Source organism: Melozone crissalis, unplaced genomic scaffold, assembly GCF_028551555.1.
Source record: "Melozone crissalis strain CALT ecotype California unplaced genomic scaffold, PUWL_Pcris_2 ptg000023l_1, whole genome shotgun sequence".
NCBI lineage: Eukaryota > Metazoa > Chordata > Aves > Passeriformes > Passerellidae > Melozone > Melozone crissalis.
Window position 1 is genome coordinate 11188068 of NW_026535801.1, and position 18847 is coordinate 11206914.

The window sequence follows — 18847 nt, forward strand, 5'->3', positions numbered from 1 at the left end:
GGTCAGTAGTCTTCACAGAAGTAAACTGATAAAAGTGAGACATTAGGGATATCACTGTGATGAAAGAAAGTTGTGGTAAAAGGCCCCACTTGGTGTAGGATCCATTTCCAGAGCAATACCCTGCTAAAATAATGATTAGGATGGAGAAGTGCTTTTTGAAAAAATACCTTTCCTAGTTTTTAAAATGCTCCTAAGACTGTAATTTTAAAATATAAATCAGTAAATTAGTCCCTAAGGGGATAGTCAGCTTTGGGCTTATAATTTTGTGATAACTAGAGCTTGTGTCTAGATTTGTGTTGGTTGAAAAGTTGACATAGTTGTTTGGGAATAAGAGTAAGATGCTCTTAGAAAACAGAGGAGAGTTCTGTGAGGATGCTTTAGTAGTATTCCCAGGTTTGGTAAGGTATTGGAGAACTGAAAATACAGAAGTACAAAGAAATTGTGCAGCAGTACAAAACAATAAATAAGTCACAAGCTATTAAAAAAAAAACAAATAAGGCAAGTGTGCTGAGAGTGTTTCAGAGATAACACAGTGGCCTCAAAAAAGAATATTTTGAGTAGCTGCCTTTTCTCTCTTCTTAGGCAAATGGTGTAATTGTAAATGGGATGGTATCAAAAATCAGGTTCAATAAATATTATTAGTTTGATTTATGAAGTGTGTTGGTGACTGTTAATACATGGTGTTTGTTGTGAGGACTCAGGTCTGCGAGGTCTGAGTGCAGGTCAGAGTATAAAATTCCGTTGCTGCAACTGCATGTCACGATATGATGAGAGGAACACTTCTGCCTTGGGGAAAAGCCCAGTTTTAGGGTACTCCTAGAATAAGTCCTTTCTAGAAGGAAAAGACTCAATTATGATGTTGTGCTGCTGTTTATCAGAATAACCCATGTTCTTTGGTGCCTCTGAGCTCACAGTGATCTTGAGTGGAATCCTGTGAGATTTGTGGTCCCACCCCAGGGTGGGTGAGCAGCACAGCGAGCAGAGAGCTCTGGCCAGCCAGCAGCACGTTGAGGTACATGTCACCTACAGCAGCACAGCCATGGGCATTTTGCCCAGGACCAGCACCTAGGCTGAGCTTTCCCACATGACAGCAGCATACAGTAGGCAGCTGAGCTCAGCCTGAAGGCATGTGTTTGACGTGCCTCCCGCTCCTCCGACCACCTGGCGCTGCAACCTGATGCCATAATGCGTGACAGCCAGGTGTTCGCTCTGCTGCTTCGGTGATGGCAGCACTGCCGGGCTTGAGGGATAACAACGGGGGAAAATGATGGGGAAAACGTTAGTAGGAGACATGGTTGCTGTTTGGAATCAGAATAAACCTCCTCTTCAAATGCACAGATGCTCAAGAGTAAAGAAAATCTTTGCTCTTCATGCTGCTTAAGAATGCCCAATTGGATGCCACAAAGTGCCCTGAAATAATGCTCAAAGTCCCTGATACTATGGCTTGGTTGGGAGAGCAGTTGCTCCTCTCCTAGGTGAAAAACTAATAAGGATTTCTGCAGAAAGAGTGCATGAATTGTGAGCCTTAACTGCAAACTATTAGCCAAGTTATGAATAACTATATTTTGGATAGCTACATATTCAAATTATGATGCAACAGATTATACTTAAGTTAGATTTGCTGTGAAACATCTTTTAATTTTGGCAAAGAGCAGACCTTTTCATGTTAAGCATTCTTAAGATAGAGGAGTAAAAAGATAGAGGAGTTTAGCAAATGCCTTCAATATCATCCTGGATTTGGGAAGATAAAATCTTTCCTGCTGCCTTGGTTACATCCCTTAAATTATTTAACTGCTTTAAATTTCACTTTTTTTATTGTACTCAGCTCCTTGAAATGCATAGAAGCAGACCACTTAGCACATGACTGCTTTACAATGACTGTTACACCTTACATGATTTCAGTATATTGTCCTGTCTGTGTTGCAGCTGTCTCCCAAACTGCTTTTTTTTTAAACTTTATGGATCGTAAACAGCTTCCATTATGCTTTCCCAGGTATTCCTCCCTTACCATGATAACCTTTTAGTGCTTCTGGTAATTTTACTGGTGAAACATGGAACATAATGCCCAAACCAAGCCTTTTTATTCTTTCCTAACTAGTTGCTAACAAGATCTCACCCAAGGCCATACCGGCTTCATCAGGAGTGACAGAAAAGGAAGTGCTGAGCCAGGGCTTGTTCCTCTGCCTTTCCACAGGTGGGATGCATTCAAGGTGAATGCTCTCAGCTCTTGAGGGATTCTCTAGGACAGAGGTAGTATGATAAATATAGTGGAAAAGCTACAGGTTTGAAATCTTACTTGGTTATTGACTTGTAGGTGAAAGGCATTTCTGTGGGGAGAAATTGCAACAGCTTTTAGGACCATTGACTACTTTTGATTCATGATAACACAGAGTCTCTAAGTTAAGAGCACGAGTTCAAGATCACAAGCTGACTCAGGGACACTAAGCTATTTTGTATTTTCTGAAAGCACTGTTTTGAAAGCATGTACAGTGTGAGAGTTATGTCCACTTGTAAAGAAAGGAACAGTTTTTCCTGTACCCTCAGAGAGCCTTAGTGGCTAAGGCTGGTGAGAATTAGCCAGACTTACACCCAAAATGCTGCAAGGCTTGTTGCTGATCTTGACACCTCACCTACAGAGGGCTTCATTACTTGTTCTCATCTATATTCTGGAGCAATAAAAACAGGCAGGTTTTTTGTTTTATAGTCACTGTAGTAGTTCTTCATCCCTCAAATTCACTGTCTAGCCACCAAAGACAAGAATTCTGTTCAATTCATCAATACACCTAGTATTTAATTGGTGTCATTCACTGGTAAATGAGCTGTACATTTGCACTTCTCCATTTTCTTTTTTTTTGTTTTGCAAGATTGCTACAGCAGATGTTAGCACTATCACTTTTTTTTTTGAGATTATTTAGAAGTGGCCAAGAGTGAACAGAGCTGTACTTCTTGCCTATTCAAATTCAGAAATTGGCCTGTAGCCCTTTTTCCTTTGAATTTTGTCAGGGCTTTTATAAACTAAATGGGAGAATTGGAGCTTTAGTGTTTCCAGAGTTTGTTAACATTTAATTTTATGGATTCAAGCATGTTACACTTGCATTTCAAGCCAGAGTTTGTAGTCTTACTTCTTGCAGGGGAAGCCTTGACAGAAAAGCAGATGCAGTTGCATTACTGGTTTCATTGCTGGTATTAAATCAATGTATAGATACCTGCTTGCTGCAGTTAACATTGTTGGGTGCAAGCTCAAGTGGAAACACAGAGCTAACCTGAGTCAGTTAAAACACATCCCTAAGGTTCTTCCTGACAATTTTGCTGAGTTACATAGGTACAGCATTGTTTGTAAAGCTCCTAGCTTGTGCCTCCCATAATGTACTGTTTCCTAACTTATTTTTATTGAAAGGTACTAACTTTATACGTTCAGGTAGGATATTTTGGTTTTGAAGTTTGTCCATCAGTGCTTCAGATTATAATAACCTGCTTTGTTATACTGCAGCTTTAACAAAATTTATCTGCCTGGACTGAGCTGTCCAAACCTAATCTCAAGCAGATTTATTTTTTGAGAAGTTTAGCCAAAATAGGTCATTCACATCCAAGGTCTGATTAAAAAAGAAACCACACATAAAAACCTTCAAAAACCCCCAATTTCCCAATGAACAACCACAAACCCCAAACCTAAACTCCACAGAATTGAGGAAAAGCTACCTAAAGCTATGAATGGATTTGGCCTTTAGTTCTTCCTTTGAAATCTGCTCATATTTAGCTAAACAGTCCATCTGTGAAAAATTTCAGTGCATTTATGCTTAGTGGTGATGACTTCTGTGTTCAGCTGTTAAATTCCCCACAGGCTCTGTTGAGCACATTGGAAGGTTTCTCCCCTAACCACAGCTTCCAGCAGGAGCAGGATGCACTGGATCTGCTTAAGGGACAGGAGGGCAGTGCTGCAGGGGGCTGTTCCCCCTGCAAAAGGGGCTGCAGGGCAAGAGTCTGGGGAGGGATGGGATGGGAGATGCTGTGTGAAATGGGAGGGGAATTGCTACTCGAGTTACACTGTAACTGAAGCTGGGTGGGAGATAGGAGTCAAACGGCCCTGGAAAAGGACTGGCTCATGTTGGGAGGGAAAGGGCTGGGCAGTAGAGCCAAGAGGAAGAACTGGAGCAGTACAGAGATGAGGAACTGCCCTGTTTCAGGTGTGCACGTGCATCTTGGGGCACTTGGACACTGCCTTGGAAAGCTGGACTCTACCTGGTTCATTCCTGTTGGGATTCTTAGCATGCCAGGCAAGGAAATGATGCTGTTCCTCACACATCATCCCTCACTGGGTATTTTCATTATTCTGAATACACAGCTTAACAGTGAGGTTTGAGAGCTGTACAAAGTATTCAAAAAAGCTGCTGAAGTCTCTCAGACCTGAGCCTTGCAAATAAAAGGATGTAACAATAAGAACAGAAGGAATCATTGAGATCTTAAATTGATTGTCAATAAACACATTGATAATTAACTATTCAGCAGCTAAAATAAAGATCAAAGCATGTTCCATGAGGACCCACTTATCTGTAAGGTCAATATTAAATCATGGGAGCCATAATTGCTCTATGATTGTTTCAAGTTTGGCAAAATATAAAAGATGCATTCTGCATAAAATTTACAAGGAATTAAATTTGTCTGAGTGTCAAGATGGGATGCTGGTTGGAGTAGATGCTTTTTGGAATTCATGCTACTTATTTTCTTGCTTTAACTTTGCTTTCATTAATTCCAGGAATAAAAAATTCCATCACTTCTGTATACTGCCTTTGTGCAGGGTACAGTTATTACCAGGCAGCCAATGATGTTACTTGTGTGGAAACAAATGAATTGACATTAGCTTTACCTCTCATGAGTGAAACCAATCCTGCAGGTGTTGTAACTGGACTTTGGTGCAGACTGGGAATATATTTTGTTCCCTATCTGCAGAATCCACGGTGCTGTATCTCTGCAGCTGTTGCTATATGAACTGGCCCAATTAAAGCAGTGAATGTTTAGCTACAGGGTATATGGAAGTTAATTGGAAGTCTCTGAATGGTTTAAGAGCCTCATGCAAGGAGATGCTATTGATAGTTCACATGAGCAGGATGGCACTGCTTGGTGCCTGAATGTCACGAGTTAAAAGTCAGAGGGCAAAAGTTTGGTCTCTGTTAAAGCCAGTGGAGGTTTTGCCATTGACTTTAACAAATGGAGGATTTCTCCCTTAATTCTGTTACTTTGTTTAGGAGGGGAATTGTGTTTTACTTCTAATTCTTTTGGCTTCGCTGAGAGTCTGTATTCCAAAAGCTTTCAGATTTTTTATTTAGTCTGATGGTGTTTTGTGGGAAACTAAATTGAAAGTGTATTTAAGGGCCCCAGGGACCTGCTCTGGTGAACTGTAGCGGGAGAAGCTGAACATCTGCTTGATGCCTGGATACAGCTTTAGCAGAACTCCTAATCATTCAAAAGAAATTGCAGAAAATCTGTTTGCTTTTAAATTTCAAACCTCATCACTCAAACTTTAAGTTTTAATGTCCTTACATACAAATTTTTTAAAAAAGTAAAAAAAGAATCAGTACAAAATATTTACCACTGAGGCAGAAAATATATAAAAGAGGAAGGGAAGAAAATGAAGCAGTTCTGCAATTTAAGGGTGGTTTTACACAAAGGAAAATTCAAAACTGATTTCTGAAATATAACAAAAACGTGCATCATACTAACATGAAGATGTTTTAACAGTGATTGTGTTGTCTTAAACACCTGGTTTATCAGTTCTATTTCACATGTGAAATAAAATGGACTTTATAGTAAATAGATCTTTTTAATTTCAATTAACAATTTTTTACTATAAGGAAAATGTACAGAATTTGTGTGAAAATCCATGTACTATGTTTACTCAAATACAGGAAATACTTTGCTGCAAACTTTTAAATATAATAAAATGCATTTAATAGCAATCTTTTGTGATATCATTATTATTTATGAACATAACATTCAAAATATGGAAATTCAGTTGTAGATCAAAATGACCATAAAAACAGTAACCCAAAGAACCTTATAAACATGTCAACAGCCATCATTTATGCTAGATGGCTCATACCAATGTAAAAAACATATAAAATGTAGAATAATTCTCAACATATGGTTTAGTTTGTTGCATTGTTCCTACATATTATTTGTGTTAAAATCCAGAAAATTTATTATGAAGAGAATATTGGGGTTTGTTTATTAAACTAAAGTACAGGTTAAAGCCATTCTTTTTTGTGATGAACATATACCAACAGTGATTAAAAAATAAACATTTATTTACAAAATATTGATGCATACATATTACACAAGTCAGTTATATCAAAGTGGTTTTTAAACAATATCTGTAGCAACCAACTATTTGCATTGGTTTACCATAGTGCAAACGGTAATGTTGCAAAGGCAGGTTAAAATGTGGGATTGCAATTTGAATTTTGGATTTCTTTGCTGCCTTCTGTTTTTCTATGTCTAGAAAACTATTCCTTTTCATTTAAAAAATATCTATTTCTTGAGAATGTTGAATAGTGTACCTGAGGATAGGGTAAATTCATTATTAAGCCTAAATTCCTTCGCTTATATAACTATCTTTCTATTTACTCAGCCTGCTTATGTAGCACCATTGCCATTGATTACTAACATACTAATGAGAAAAAGGAATGGAAACACGCTAAATATACTATGCCGTCCCTAATTTCAGGGTTTGTCCATTTATGTGGAATTTCATCTGATACATTTCACAAGTCTGCACTATATATTCAAGTGTTTAAGGATGATTCTGGTGGTATTGTGTAGTGGTGTATATGTTACCGGTATATATGTTCCTGTAAATATGATATTAAGTGAAGCTGTGAAGAAAGGAACCTAAAAGCCTGCTCCTTCTGTCCTCAGGTGAGAAGGAGCTTGCTTTTGATTACCAATGTGTACTGAAACCTGCATATAAATTTGCATCCAAATAACTGAATATTGATTCCCTCATAATGTAAGAACTTTGTGGATTAAATCCGGTGATTTTGATTGTAGCTTTTCTCTTTTACTGGCTCACAAGCAGCCATCAGGTACATTGTCCTTTAGTTCACGTTCTGTAACTGCTGCTGGTAGCACGCAGGAGGTCGGCAATGCCTTGTGTACTTCACAGTTTGAGAGACTGGTGAGGGGGTATAACTTTTTCTGGTTTTTCCTTTTTTTTCCTTTTTTTTTAAATTTTTTTTTTTTTTTTCTTTTGGTAGCTTCCACAACGCGTGAAGCGGTGGATCCAGCGAGGATCTCAGGAGCACCCGCAGCGATCTACAACCATGGCTGGTATCTTGCCGTAGATGATTTGTTCTTTGCCGTTGAAGTACAGCATGTTGATGGGGGACATCTTGGTGGGCGTGCAGCAAGGGCCTGCCGAGCCCCTGGGGTTGGCTTGGTGCACCAGGTGGGTGTGGGGGTACTTTTGTAAAAACACAAATTCACATTCTCCGGAGCAGTAGTTGGCTTTGTATCGTTTAGGAGCGATAATCCAATCCCAGCCGAAAGCCTCAAAATCCACCGTCAGAGGGTAGCGGCAACACCGGGATTCTGTCGAGTGCTCATCGCAGTCGAGACCGAAATCTCTGCGGGACCGTTTTGGTGTGTCTGTAACTCTGACCTCTAAAAATGGGTTCTGTGAGAAGAAGAGAAGCAATTGGAATCGTTTCTGAGGTAAGCCCAAGTTCACTAAAAACATGCAAGCAATATTTAAGATGTAGATGTATCAAATTGATATTCTGAAGTGATGTTTGCAAACAAAATTTGACCTGCGATTCTGTGTTAGTTCTCTGCATTTCCCTGCTGTTTCTCTATACAGAGCTTTAATACCTGTGTATTTGTCCCTGAAATCACCACTGTCTCAGTGCTAACATTCTTTAACTACTATAAGAACATTTCAGAAATTTGGAGGATGCTGGATTTTTACTTTTGATGTGGCTTTTTTTACTTTGTTTTAAACTCCATAATAAGAGCTTTTGTGAGTCCTTCTGAAATTCCCTTCCTGAAAATCATATTGAATTCAGGCTTTCTGGATATCAAGGAAAGTTTTTGTCCAGACCAAGGAGGTATTCAAGTATGGCAGTATTGCTGCCATACTTGAATGACTCTATGACTGAATGAATTTGGAGGGGCAGCTAAACATTTTGACTCCTGGAAGAGTCCTGTGGCCAGGAATGTACTTTTGGCAGATTCCTGAGCCACATGCCTCCTGCGGAAGGTGTGTTTCCACAGTCACCAACTGGGACTAGAAGGAAATTGCAGCCCCCACAATTGCGACTTCAATTCCCAAAGTTGCTGCCTTCCACTCAATGATTTCTGCCCCGTGAGTTGGTTTGGCACCGATGGGGCCATCCCATGGAGATCATTCCTCAGGAATAACAGCCCAGCTAACTTTGTTACGCAGGTTTCCTTCTCAAGCTGTTTCCCTGCAAGCTGTGGAGCTGCTGGAAGGGCCCTTTCCAAAGGTAAATTATATGGGGAGGTGTTTGCTGAGAGGAGCACCTCTGTATTGGGAGCTGCTGGAGAGGAGCTGGGGAAAGAGACATTTCCTCTCCCGTTATCAGCTGTGCCTCTAACCCTGCTCTGCCACTGAAATGTTTATTTATCAATGATGATAGTCATGGGTTATCTGTATGTATCATCATTTGTATGGATGGAGGTGGTAAGGACATTCCTGATCATGATACCCAGCTGGCCTGTTTCAAATCCAGGAGATCCACATTTATATTGGATGTACAATTAAGATATCTCAGAGTTTTTCTTTTAAACACTTATTATATTATACTGCTGTGAAGTTAAATGTTGCATAAATATGGTTGGACACTATGGTCTTCTCCAACCTAAATTATTATGATCAACAGATTCATCTACTGCATAGAAGTAAAAGTAGAATAATATTCTTCATACTTTATGCAAAAGGAGGTATCACTTGCTTGTGGCAAGTATAGAAATTTGTATAGGTTGTGGATGAATAGTGATTACAGAAACAAATAGGAATGGAAATGCTGTAGTTTCACTTCAGGTTTATTTCAAGTGTACTTGTAGGTACATTTCAGATTTAACTTGTTCATCTCTTATAGAAACAAACCAGTTACTTTGTGCACTTTCTTATCATCATGACTCAATTATTGTATCAAGCAGAATTTCTCTATTCAGACCCTTCTAATTGGTAGAATGATACACTCTACCAAATACTGAAAGGTAAAGAACTTAATATTATGAAGATATTATGAAGAAGATTTGTTCTCACCTTCATAAAGAGATATTTTTGTTGTTAATAGAAAATATATGCATAGAGAGTATGTAGGAACTCCCTTGCCTCTCAGCTGTATTGGAGGCATCTTTCCTAACCAGTGAAACACTCTAAAGACTTTTCTTTATGTGAAATAGCTGCTCATCAAGCTATATTTGCTCTCAAAATTGAAAATAATGTTACTTTGATAGCATCATCTACCAGTAATTGCCAAAACCTTTTCTAGTTAATGCTTTGCAATGTCTCTCTGAAATACTGCAATTTCTCTCAATTTTTTAGATAGGGAAACAGACGCAGAGGAGAGCTGTTGATTTTTTGGCATGATCAGAGAGCAAAGAATGAAAGAATTGGATACACAGAACTTTTATCTTCCATTGCCTAAACAATGCATCTATTTTATCTTTAAAACAGAGCTTAAATGCTTTTCAATGAAATGGGATTTTTCTAAATAGACTTACCAATCCATCTTCCCCCGGTCCTGGGAAAGTTACAGCGAGATTCCGTCCGTTCTCATCAAAAGCTTTTATTTCGATGCCTAAATTGGATTCAGGCTGTTTGAGCCAATTTTGCAACACTGTCTTCACATCAATACTCTGCCAAATACCGGTGCCTGGGTTCATGTCAAGTTTCAAAGATCGAATTCCAGTATATCTTGTGCCATCTTTCATGGGCTTAATAAGTCTCAGGATCTGCACAAACACCGTTGTAGGTTTTTGGACTTGCCTCAAGTATATCCACAATTGTGCCTTTACTACTTTGTTATATTGTATTTTAGAGCTAAACTTAAAGAAGCAACATTTTGGTTTTCCCTCCATTTGTACAAGAAAATCAGCTATAAATGAATGGAAAGAACAGATTACTCAACAGGGAACAAGAAAAAATGCGTATATAAACCTGGCTATTTTTTTCAGACTGTATAAAACTATTACAATATCTTATAAAGAGTACCAGTAACAAAGTGGATTTAAGTTAACTCATTTTCTATGGTTTACAGTCTACAGCAACTTCAGTGGATGTCAACAAAAATACTCTATCACCTACTACCAATTCACTTCTGCTGGTCACCTCCTGAGGACCTTCATAAAGCATGCAGAATAGCAACTTTGCATAAGCTGACTCAACATGTGTGTGGTGATCCAGCTATTTCTAATTTACTCCAAAGCCTCAGCCTGCTGCAGACCATACAGTCCTGGGCAAACTGCACAAACACTTGCATTTCTTTTCTCAGTGGGAAGAAAATAATTGAGGGGATTAATATAAGGATCATTTTGTTTTCATTTGAATATTAAAGTCACATGCAGTGCTGCGTTCCTCCTTCCTGTAGCCTACGATGCAGCTGTCATACCTAGTCATGGCAAGATCTTTCCATGCCAGGATAAAATGGGTAGTACTAATCCTAAATGGTACAGGACTTTAGGGTTCATAAATCTCATCACTTAAGATACCTGTCTCTTTAGTGCATTTAAAATAGCTCAAGGGCTTTTTATAAGTAGGAAATGAACTCAGAGCAGTGAAATACAACGACTTTTCTTCAGTCACTGTAAATGTGTAGCAGTTTGATTAAAAATAGTTATAAAGCCTTGAACATAAAAGTCTGAAATGAAAATGCAGGCAGACCTCATCTTTGTTATAAGGCTGCAGTAAAATAATGGTACTAAGTGCCCATCTTAGTAATTAAGTTGAAACATTTCACTGAATTTTTGTTTTTAATCTGTGGGTTCATTTTTAGCTGGTGAGAGCAGCAGATATTATTTTAGTCTGCATATCGTAATGATATCTGTAACTGCTAACATGCCTTATATGTCCTGTCATATTTTTCCTTTTTGACGACATATTCATAAGTGTTATTTAAAAAAACAGCTGCCCTAGTCGAATAACTTTAGCTGATGAAGAACATAAGATACTACAGTATTAGCTGTGCAAAAGATACTTGATAGGAGGCATAGCAGATGTTTAGCACTCAGAAGATAACTCAGAATCTGCTCATTCAGTAAATGCCTTCATTCTTCCTTGGCACGATTACATGAGCTGATTGCTGTAGCACGGACATTTTTACATTTAATCTGTTACACACATATTTGCTTTAAATATATAGTTTTAACTCCGAGGTGGGTGGTGCTAGTTTATGGGATCAGCAAAGAGGCAAGAATTTAACTCTCTGCTTGCACTTGCTGTAGCATGTTGCAGTTCGGTAGGTGTAGTGCTCTAAGCTGCATTTCTGTTGATTTCTATTCCTTCTAAAAATACTGGCCACTGAAACTTCCCTCAGAAAAATTTAGTTCTCTCGTTATCTGCACTTGTACTTTATATTTGTGAGAGGAAATGCCCCGAGTGCTGCAGATAACGAAGTTGACTGAACTGCAGATCTCCCTTTGCTTTCTAAGGCAATGGGCAAATCCTAAGTGCTACAGGGCACACACATTATAAGGAGCTGAAAACCGAACGGTAAAACAAAGGATTGCCACACAGTCATCTGAACCTGGCTCAAATTCTTTAGAAATAACGCTCTCCTCCCTCCCTCCAGCAGACTTCAGCCAGCAGCCTGTTGGGAGAGCCTGAGGAGGAGTTGTGTGGCTGTACAGCAGGGAGACAACTCTCTCAGAGGGGCAGTGAGAGGCGAAAGAAGCAGGGTTACTTACACTCTGTAGGCATTGTGATAATCGTTTCGGTGGTGGCATGATAGTCATCATCTTCCAAAGAGCCATCGCTACTGTCATCTCTCTGCACATCGTACTGATCAATCAGTTCCTGCAGTGGAGGAGCCTTGGGTAAAAGTTGCTTAATAACATCCCTGCTAATGTTAGGAGCTTGTTCCAGACGCAGTTTGCTGAGGATTTGAATTTTTATGGCTTCTATTCTGGAAGATTTTGTATTCTGTCTCCACGTACAAGCATTGCACAGTCCGTCCTTTTCAGCGTTCTCTGTGGGCTGACTACTGTCATCAAGAGCCACCGGATCAACTGCAATCAGCATGAACAGGTAAACAGAAGCATAGAGCACTAGCTTTTGCATGATCTCACATTCAGTGCAGCACTTTTGTCTTCTTTTTTTTTCCCCCTCCCCCTTTCCCTTTCAGTACTAAACAGATCCGTGAAAGCAAATGCAATCTGAGAGACAGCTTGCCACACTGGTGTACCTTATATATTCCAAGGGGGCTTTTTATACTCCAACTTTGATTAGGCTCATGTCGTCAAACCCGACGATTGGTTGCTGTCCCAACAATGAATCTGGCTGTCAGAGGGTAAAGCCCTGTCGATCACAAGTCACTAGACAGCGTTTAGTTACAGCCAAGGGTGAACTGATTTATCTGGGTACTTCGCAGAGGATATGCCTTCACATTCTGAAAGGATATATTTCCAAGTATTGTGGACAGCAGTACTGAAAGACAGCACTGTCATTCTTAAATATTATACTAACTGTGTACTTGTACTATGAATCAAGAGTAACCTTGCTCTAAACTTGCTTTAGGCTTCTACCAATCTTTCTAAGTTGAAAGTTTGTTCTATTTACAAGAAAATCCTGAGGTTACTTTTAGCAGGCAGCAAAATTATACTTCAGAAATGGATTGCAGTGAGTACTAATTTATGTAGTTCAACAACTGAGATCTATTCAGCAGTTCCTATTTCAGAAAACCTTACTAGGACACTTTCCAGGACACTAGCTAAAGCAGTATTGGAGGTTTTGTGCATATCAGACACTATGCAAATGTCTGTCTTATTTGTTTACCCCTTTAGCATATATCAAAACCCACAGAACAAATCCTTTACTGAATTAACAGTCAGTAATGAAAAATGATTCTGTCCCCTCTTCATGCTGTCACCAGAATTCTGGGCAGTAAATTAAGTATCTTTAGTAGCAAAGGTATTTTTAAGGAATATCTTTAGCTACTCACTCTAATATTACACAGGAGTAGTTTGACTTGCTTTTTTCATTATTAGTGAAAGCATTAAAAGACTTAAATAACCAGTAGAGATTTAAATATTTTATCTTTTTTTTTTCCATGTAACCTTTTATTTTTCTTCAAAATGTCTCTGTATTATGTCAGCTTAAGTGATATCTCTGTGATTTATTACTTTCTACTCAAATACTTAGAAATTCTCTTATGTCCCACTTAGATGTTAAAAAATACAGTTTTAATGTGCTTTCTGCATAAGAGACATATCTCTGTGTGATTGCATATGTTATGGCTTACAAAATCTTACATTTGATGTTAAAATCAAATGTAGCTCGCATTTGATGAGCTGTTAGCAACAATTATGGAACTCACACTTAGTGAGGGGGGGTGAGGGGGTTACTGCTCAACGCAGGCTGCATGTCCCAGCCAACAGAAACCCTGGAATTGGTATGCATTGTATATATTTGAATATTTGGAATCTGTGTATTACAGCAAAGGGAAATCCCGGAATTTCATGCAATATGCCAAAGTTTGCCTAAGTTAGGACTGACTTTTCAGTTTCTCACAGAGTTTCTTTTCCTATTCTGAGTACTCCTAAAAATATGTCAGACAACGGGTTTTGCACGTGTTTATATAGGAAAAATGTTGGTATAAGTAAAGATGTGGACAGAACTCTTGAAAATTTTTTTTTCTGACTGGTCATTCATACTCTTTTTTTATCACCTCTCCAGGGCATGCAAATTCACTGTATACCACAGAACTGAGCCTAATATTCAGCTCATAACCAGCTCATACAGTGCCATAAATTACCAATATTCAATTAAAATTGGTTGTCCTGCCCTGATGTAAAGTTGATGCAAGTGATCTGTGTATCATGCTCATACATGCCAGGCACATAGCTTTAGGGTCAGACTCTGATATTCTGATTTTAACCAAAACTCATGTTTAAAGCAAGCAGTTTGCTGTCTTAGCTCCTGAGCATTTGGTTTTTACACAGAGACAAGGCAGCTACTTTCAGCATGTGGTAACACAAATGGGCCATGGTTCACTGGAACAAGAAACTGCCTGCCATGCCTATAACATCTTTAAAACAGACTCTTACTGCATTTCAAGTGATGGAAATGTGATTTTGTGGAAGATGCATAGGATGATTTAGACTAAGAATCTTTCTGAAAAGCGCTGAATTTGGGGGGGATTTAAGTTGGGGGTTGTTTACTATTTCTACGGTTAATGTGATAATGAAATTATTTTTAATTATTTCTGTATTTTAAACTAAACTTAACCATATGGCTATAGAAGGGAAGCTACCCCAAGTGGAAAGTTTGACAGGTACCAGGTTTCACACCAGAAACAGTTTCAGATAATGATCCATCAATAATGATGGAAATAATGATGCAGTCATTAATATGAAAGTAATTCAATGTTCTGGCAGACCATGGCTAAAAAATCATGGCTAAAAACCTTTCTTGCCCTTCTCATGAGGGAGAGGGGCAAGAGAGGTGCTCAGCAAAGCAGTGCCTCAGTACTGTGACCCTCTTGGGCTGTGCTCTGCAGCCACACTGGGACCTTGCCTGCTCTGGCTGGCCAGCATGAACATGCAGAGCTTCGAGGTTGTTTTCCCAATCTTTAGAGAGTCCATTAATCTGCAAGCAAGAGTGCCTTTGCTCCTTTCTGTGCAGCATTTAGTTATGGCTGCAGGGCCAAGGCCCTCTCCTGTAAGCCCAAATCCCCAGGGAACTCAGAGCAAGGGCTCAGGTGACACATGGTGGCAAACAGACCCTGCTGAGCACCGCTGTTTAGGAGGCAGCAATAGCAGCTGGAGTGGTAGCACAGGGACTGGGGGTGACAAAAGCACCCCAGAATTCACCAGCAGCTGCATAACAGAGAGCAATATTTCCATCTCCCTCATAAAATGCATTTCATATTTACTCTGAATAACTGTAGGCTGTTAGTAAAATATTTTTCATCTTTTCTGGTTGCTGGCTTATTCTTTTTTTCTCTGAAATTTTGAGAATTTAGGAAAGAACACAAAGAGTTGCACTTGATCAGGAGCTATTGAAGGATCTTATTTATTTGATAATAATAATAATAGAATATGTGATTTATCTTTCTGTCTGACTGGAATTGTAGTGGTTTTGGAAAAACTGCAATGACTGCAAGTGATGAAAAGGGATGACTACAGAAGTAGGTGATAGAAAAGGAAAAAAAAATAAGTGATGAAGAGACCAGGTAAAAGTTGTTCTAAAATTAATGAGGCAAAAAAATATTTTTTAAAAACCTCAACAACAAAACCCTAAGACATTTCCCTAGCAAAACTAAAGAAGAGTTAAAAACGAAATGCACATCTTACTGAACTTTATGGCATTTTAATATTATCTTTGGGATTTGTATCATTCTACCCGTTGTGCCTGCCAATAGTGAATAGTATTCCCAATCCTGACTATGCGAAGATCATGGCTCAGGCCCCCAAAATCAAGCGCTGCAAGAATGTTTCTTTGTAAAGGAAAAAGGCATACATCTGTCTACCTGGCAACTTCTCCTCTACTTTCCCCATTCCACCATGAGCTTTTGGAAAACCTTAAAAAAAATCTTTGAAAAAAAAAAGTTGAAAAAAGGGAAAAGAAACCAAACCCACCCCTACAAATTTGATAAAGAGGTTTCAAAGACATGCTGTAACTGCAAGTTATGTGGAAAAACAGTGACTGTGCAGAGGAAAAGGAGATTACTAATGGCCTCCCTGAGGAGAAGGCGAGCAGAGCCCAAGCATTACCCATCCTTTTTGGCAGGCTCTCGTTAGGCAGGGAGCTCGTGCTGCCCCGGCAGCGCTCAGCACGCCGCTCGCCCGCCCTGAGCATCCGCAGCCTGTCACCCCTGCCTGGCCAGCAGCGCCCAGGGACGGCCAGCTGAGAGCTCTGCTTGTTTTGGGGGAGGACCAAACGGACATGGAAGGCAACCAGGACATTTCTGAGAAAAGGGAGAGTTACGGGAGGATGAAGGAGCTGCTTTCCTGGCAGGGGAGGAAAGGGACATGGGTTATAACCCTGCCAGTAACTGGACGACTTCATCCTGCTATGGGCTACATTTTCAAACACTTCCTTACAGCCTGCAGGACCAGAAATTCACTTTTCTTTATTCTGTTGTTCAAGTTAAATGAAACAGTTCTCATAATTGATTCACCTCAGAAGGCAGAGCTGGAAGAAACAAAGCAGGTGTTACAAAATGCACCGTTAATCTGTGATTGCTATTTACGTTGATGTCAAGTCCTGCCTCTGAACCAGTTGGCTTCTCTCCCTGATTTGCTTATAAGGAAGAGATAACATTCCTCCTGAGCTGCTGAGGAAGGTACTAATTGAGTATGCTTTTCTCTCCCTTTTGTCAGCACAAAGCCTAAATTCAAGAATAGTAAAATGAAATAGATAGAAATTTTCATGAGTCCATTTTCAATCTTTCTGGACTCATATCTCTCTTTGCTGCTAAAAGCTGGAAATAATGTTTGTTCAGTTATTTTGTTTGGAACAGTTATGTCTGAATTCTCCTATTCAAATTTATCATAAAATGTATTGGAGTTAGGGTGTTTCAAGTGCTTAACTATGAGTCCAGCTCACCAGGTGCTTTCTCTTAGCCCTCTGAATCACAAGGTAAATGCATTACTTTGAACCAAAACACAGATATAAGGCTACGCCTATAAAACACCTAGAAAGAGCTCTTGCAATAACAAAATGCCTATGGAAACATCATCCCAATTACATTATGTAAATGCATCCTCTGTAAGGCAAACACAGCCACTTTTAAACTTATTACCATGAACTAAAATATGAAAGATGTAACTCATGTGAGTTCTTGCTCTGAAACAAATGGGCTGAGTGAGTTTGTCCTTTGCTATAGTTCTTTTTTCCACTAAAAAAGCAGTCATACATAACCTCCTAAACATTCTGCTGTATCAGCTACTGGAAGTCAACTTGTTGATGGTATGAATATTCAAATCCCTCAGCTTACCAAGAAAGAAATCCACATTGGTTTTACCAGTTCTGAGTTCAAGATATCCTATTTCACACAGGAGAAGAGCAGGTGTGACTCAGGATATGGATGCCCAAGACATTCAGCAATTTGGGATTTTGAGTAGTCTCCCCTGAGGTGTACTTGGGTCTGTGGTTTGAGTACCCGGACAAAATGGCAGATTATTTCCGCCACTCAAGAGCTGTGGGTGTTGCACTGGTGAGTCCTGCCTGCTAAGGAGTGTCTCACAAGCCATGGTATGCAATTGTGCAATGGATAAAATGGGGGAAACAGGTAAAACTGGTGGCAAAGGGCTGCTGTGGCCATTCCAGCCCGTGATGCACCTCTCAGTTTGCCCAAGAGATGCTGCTGAATGTTGGCTTTGGGGAAGTTGTACAGGGTTACCTTCAGCTTCTGGCCATCTCCCTCCTCCCTGCAGCTTTTGTGTTGCCATGCATAATTGTGCCTGTAGAATTAGGCCAAAAATGTCCTGTTGCTTTTTCCTCTCCTGCGTGTTCCAGTACACTTTGCTCCAGAACCAACCTGATACAATAGTGGAAATGAAACCTAGAAACAGATAGGAAAGTACATTAAGTTCATTAAAAGCTTTTAAGGGAGGATGCAGTTATAGTGAAAGCTTCGAGTTTTTCTGAGTTCTTTTGTATTCAGGATTTTATTGTGCTTTCTTTACTATGGTGCCTATATATCATATCTTATAAAAGAGCCCTGTCAAGTATCTACTTAATTTTAAGGGTTCTGCCCTTTTTAAAGGATGCTGTCTTTTCTTTCTTTTCTTTACAGTTGTAGGTTTTCTGCTTTTACCCAAAATTCCTGAAATTCATTCTGACTTTCATCTTCAATGTCTTTTGAAATAGCTGCATCAGCTACTGCATCGCTGATGGGAAACCTTGGATTCCTCTCAAGAGTTGTTACCGTGCTTGGAGAGGTTCCACTCGTGCCTTTGCACAATCAAAGTGCTTGAAATACCACAATACTTTGTCTCAGCATCACTAGCTACAAGAATGCTTGTATTTTCTCCGAGGCACGGCTCTCAGGAGGGGATTTTCATCGCAAGAGGTCAGTGATTTTGTGTGAGTGGCCTGTCCTCTGCTGGGTTCTTCTGGAACAGCAGCTCTGGGAAGTGAGGGCCGCTGCTCTAAAGTCTTTTTGCTTTTTCTGTTTCTTTTTCCTTTCCTGTTTTCTTCTTCTTCTTTTTTTTTTTTTTTTTTTTTCTTTTTCTTCTTTTTTAATACATAAGGGGTTTAAACTCTCTGGTGTTCCCATCCTGGCTCAAATCACCTCACAGTCCCCTGGCTCATCCCTGTAGATTTCAGGTGAGCTTCAGCACAGCCAGTGTGTCCTGTCACTACCAGCTCAAGGCTCTCACTTGCATCCCAACCCTCTAACCCTGGCACGTCATCCCACAACTTGTCATTGCCAATCCTGATGTTATCCCCTCTCCCTTCAAGTCTAGTTCAAAGCTCTGTCAATCAGCCCTGCTGGCTTATTAGCAAAGACCTTTGAGGAAGGTGAATTCCATTAATAGGATGAAGTGATGTCAAAATTAAGTTTCTTTCCTTTCTGCCATGTGCTGGTCTATGGTCAGCTTTAGACAGGCTAATTTGAGGCAAATGTCACTATGATTGAATGAAAAGTTGTAGTAACATTCT

At 39.6% G+C, this 18847-nt stretch overlaps 1 protein-coding gene across 1 annotated transcript; it reads right to left on the reverse strand.

The window, feature by feature from the left end:
* Positions 1–7264: 7264 nt before the first annotated feature.
* MSTN (myostatin) lies at positions 7265–12373 on the reverse strand. The gene is made up of 3 exons (XM_054277966.1): positions 11926–12373; positions 9745–10118; positions 7265–7669 (listed from the first exon to the last, which is right to left on the reverse strand). Exons 1-3 carry the CDS (start codon positions 12296–12298, stop codon positions 7289–7291), a joined length of 1128 nt encoding a protein of 375 aa, XP_054133941.1. The 5' UTR covers positions 12299–12373; the 3' UTR covers positions 7265–7288.
* Positions 12374–18847: the final 6474 nt, after the last annotated feature.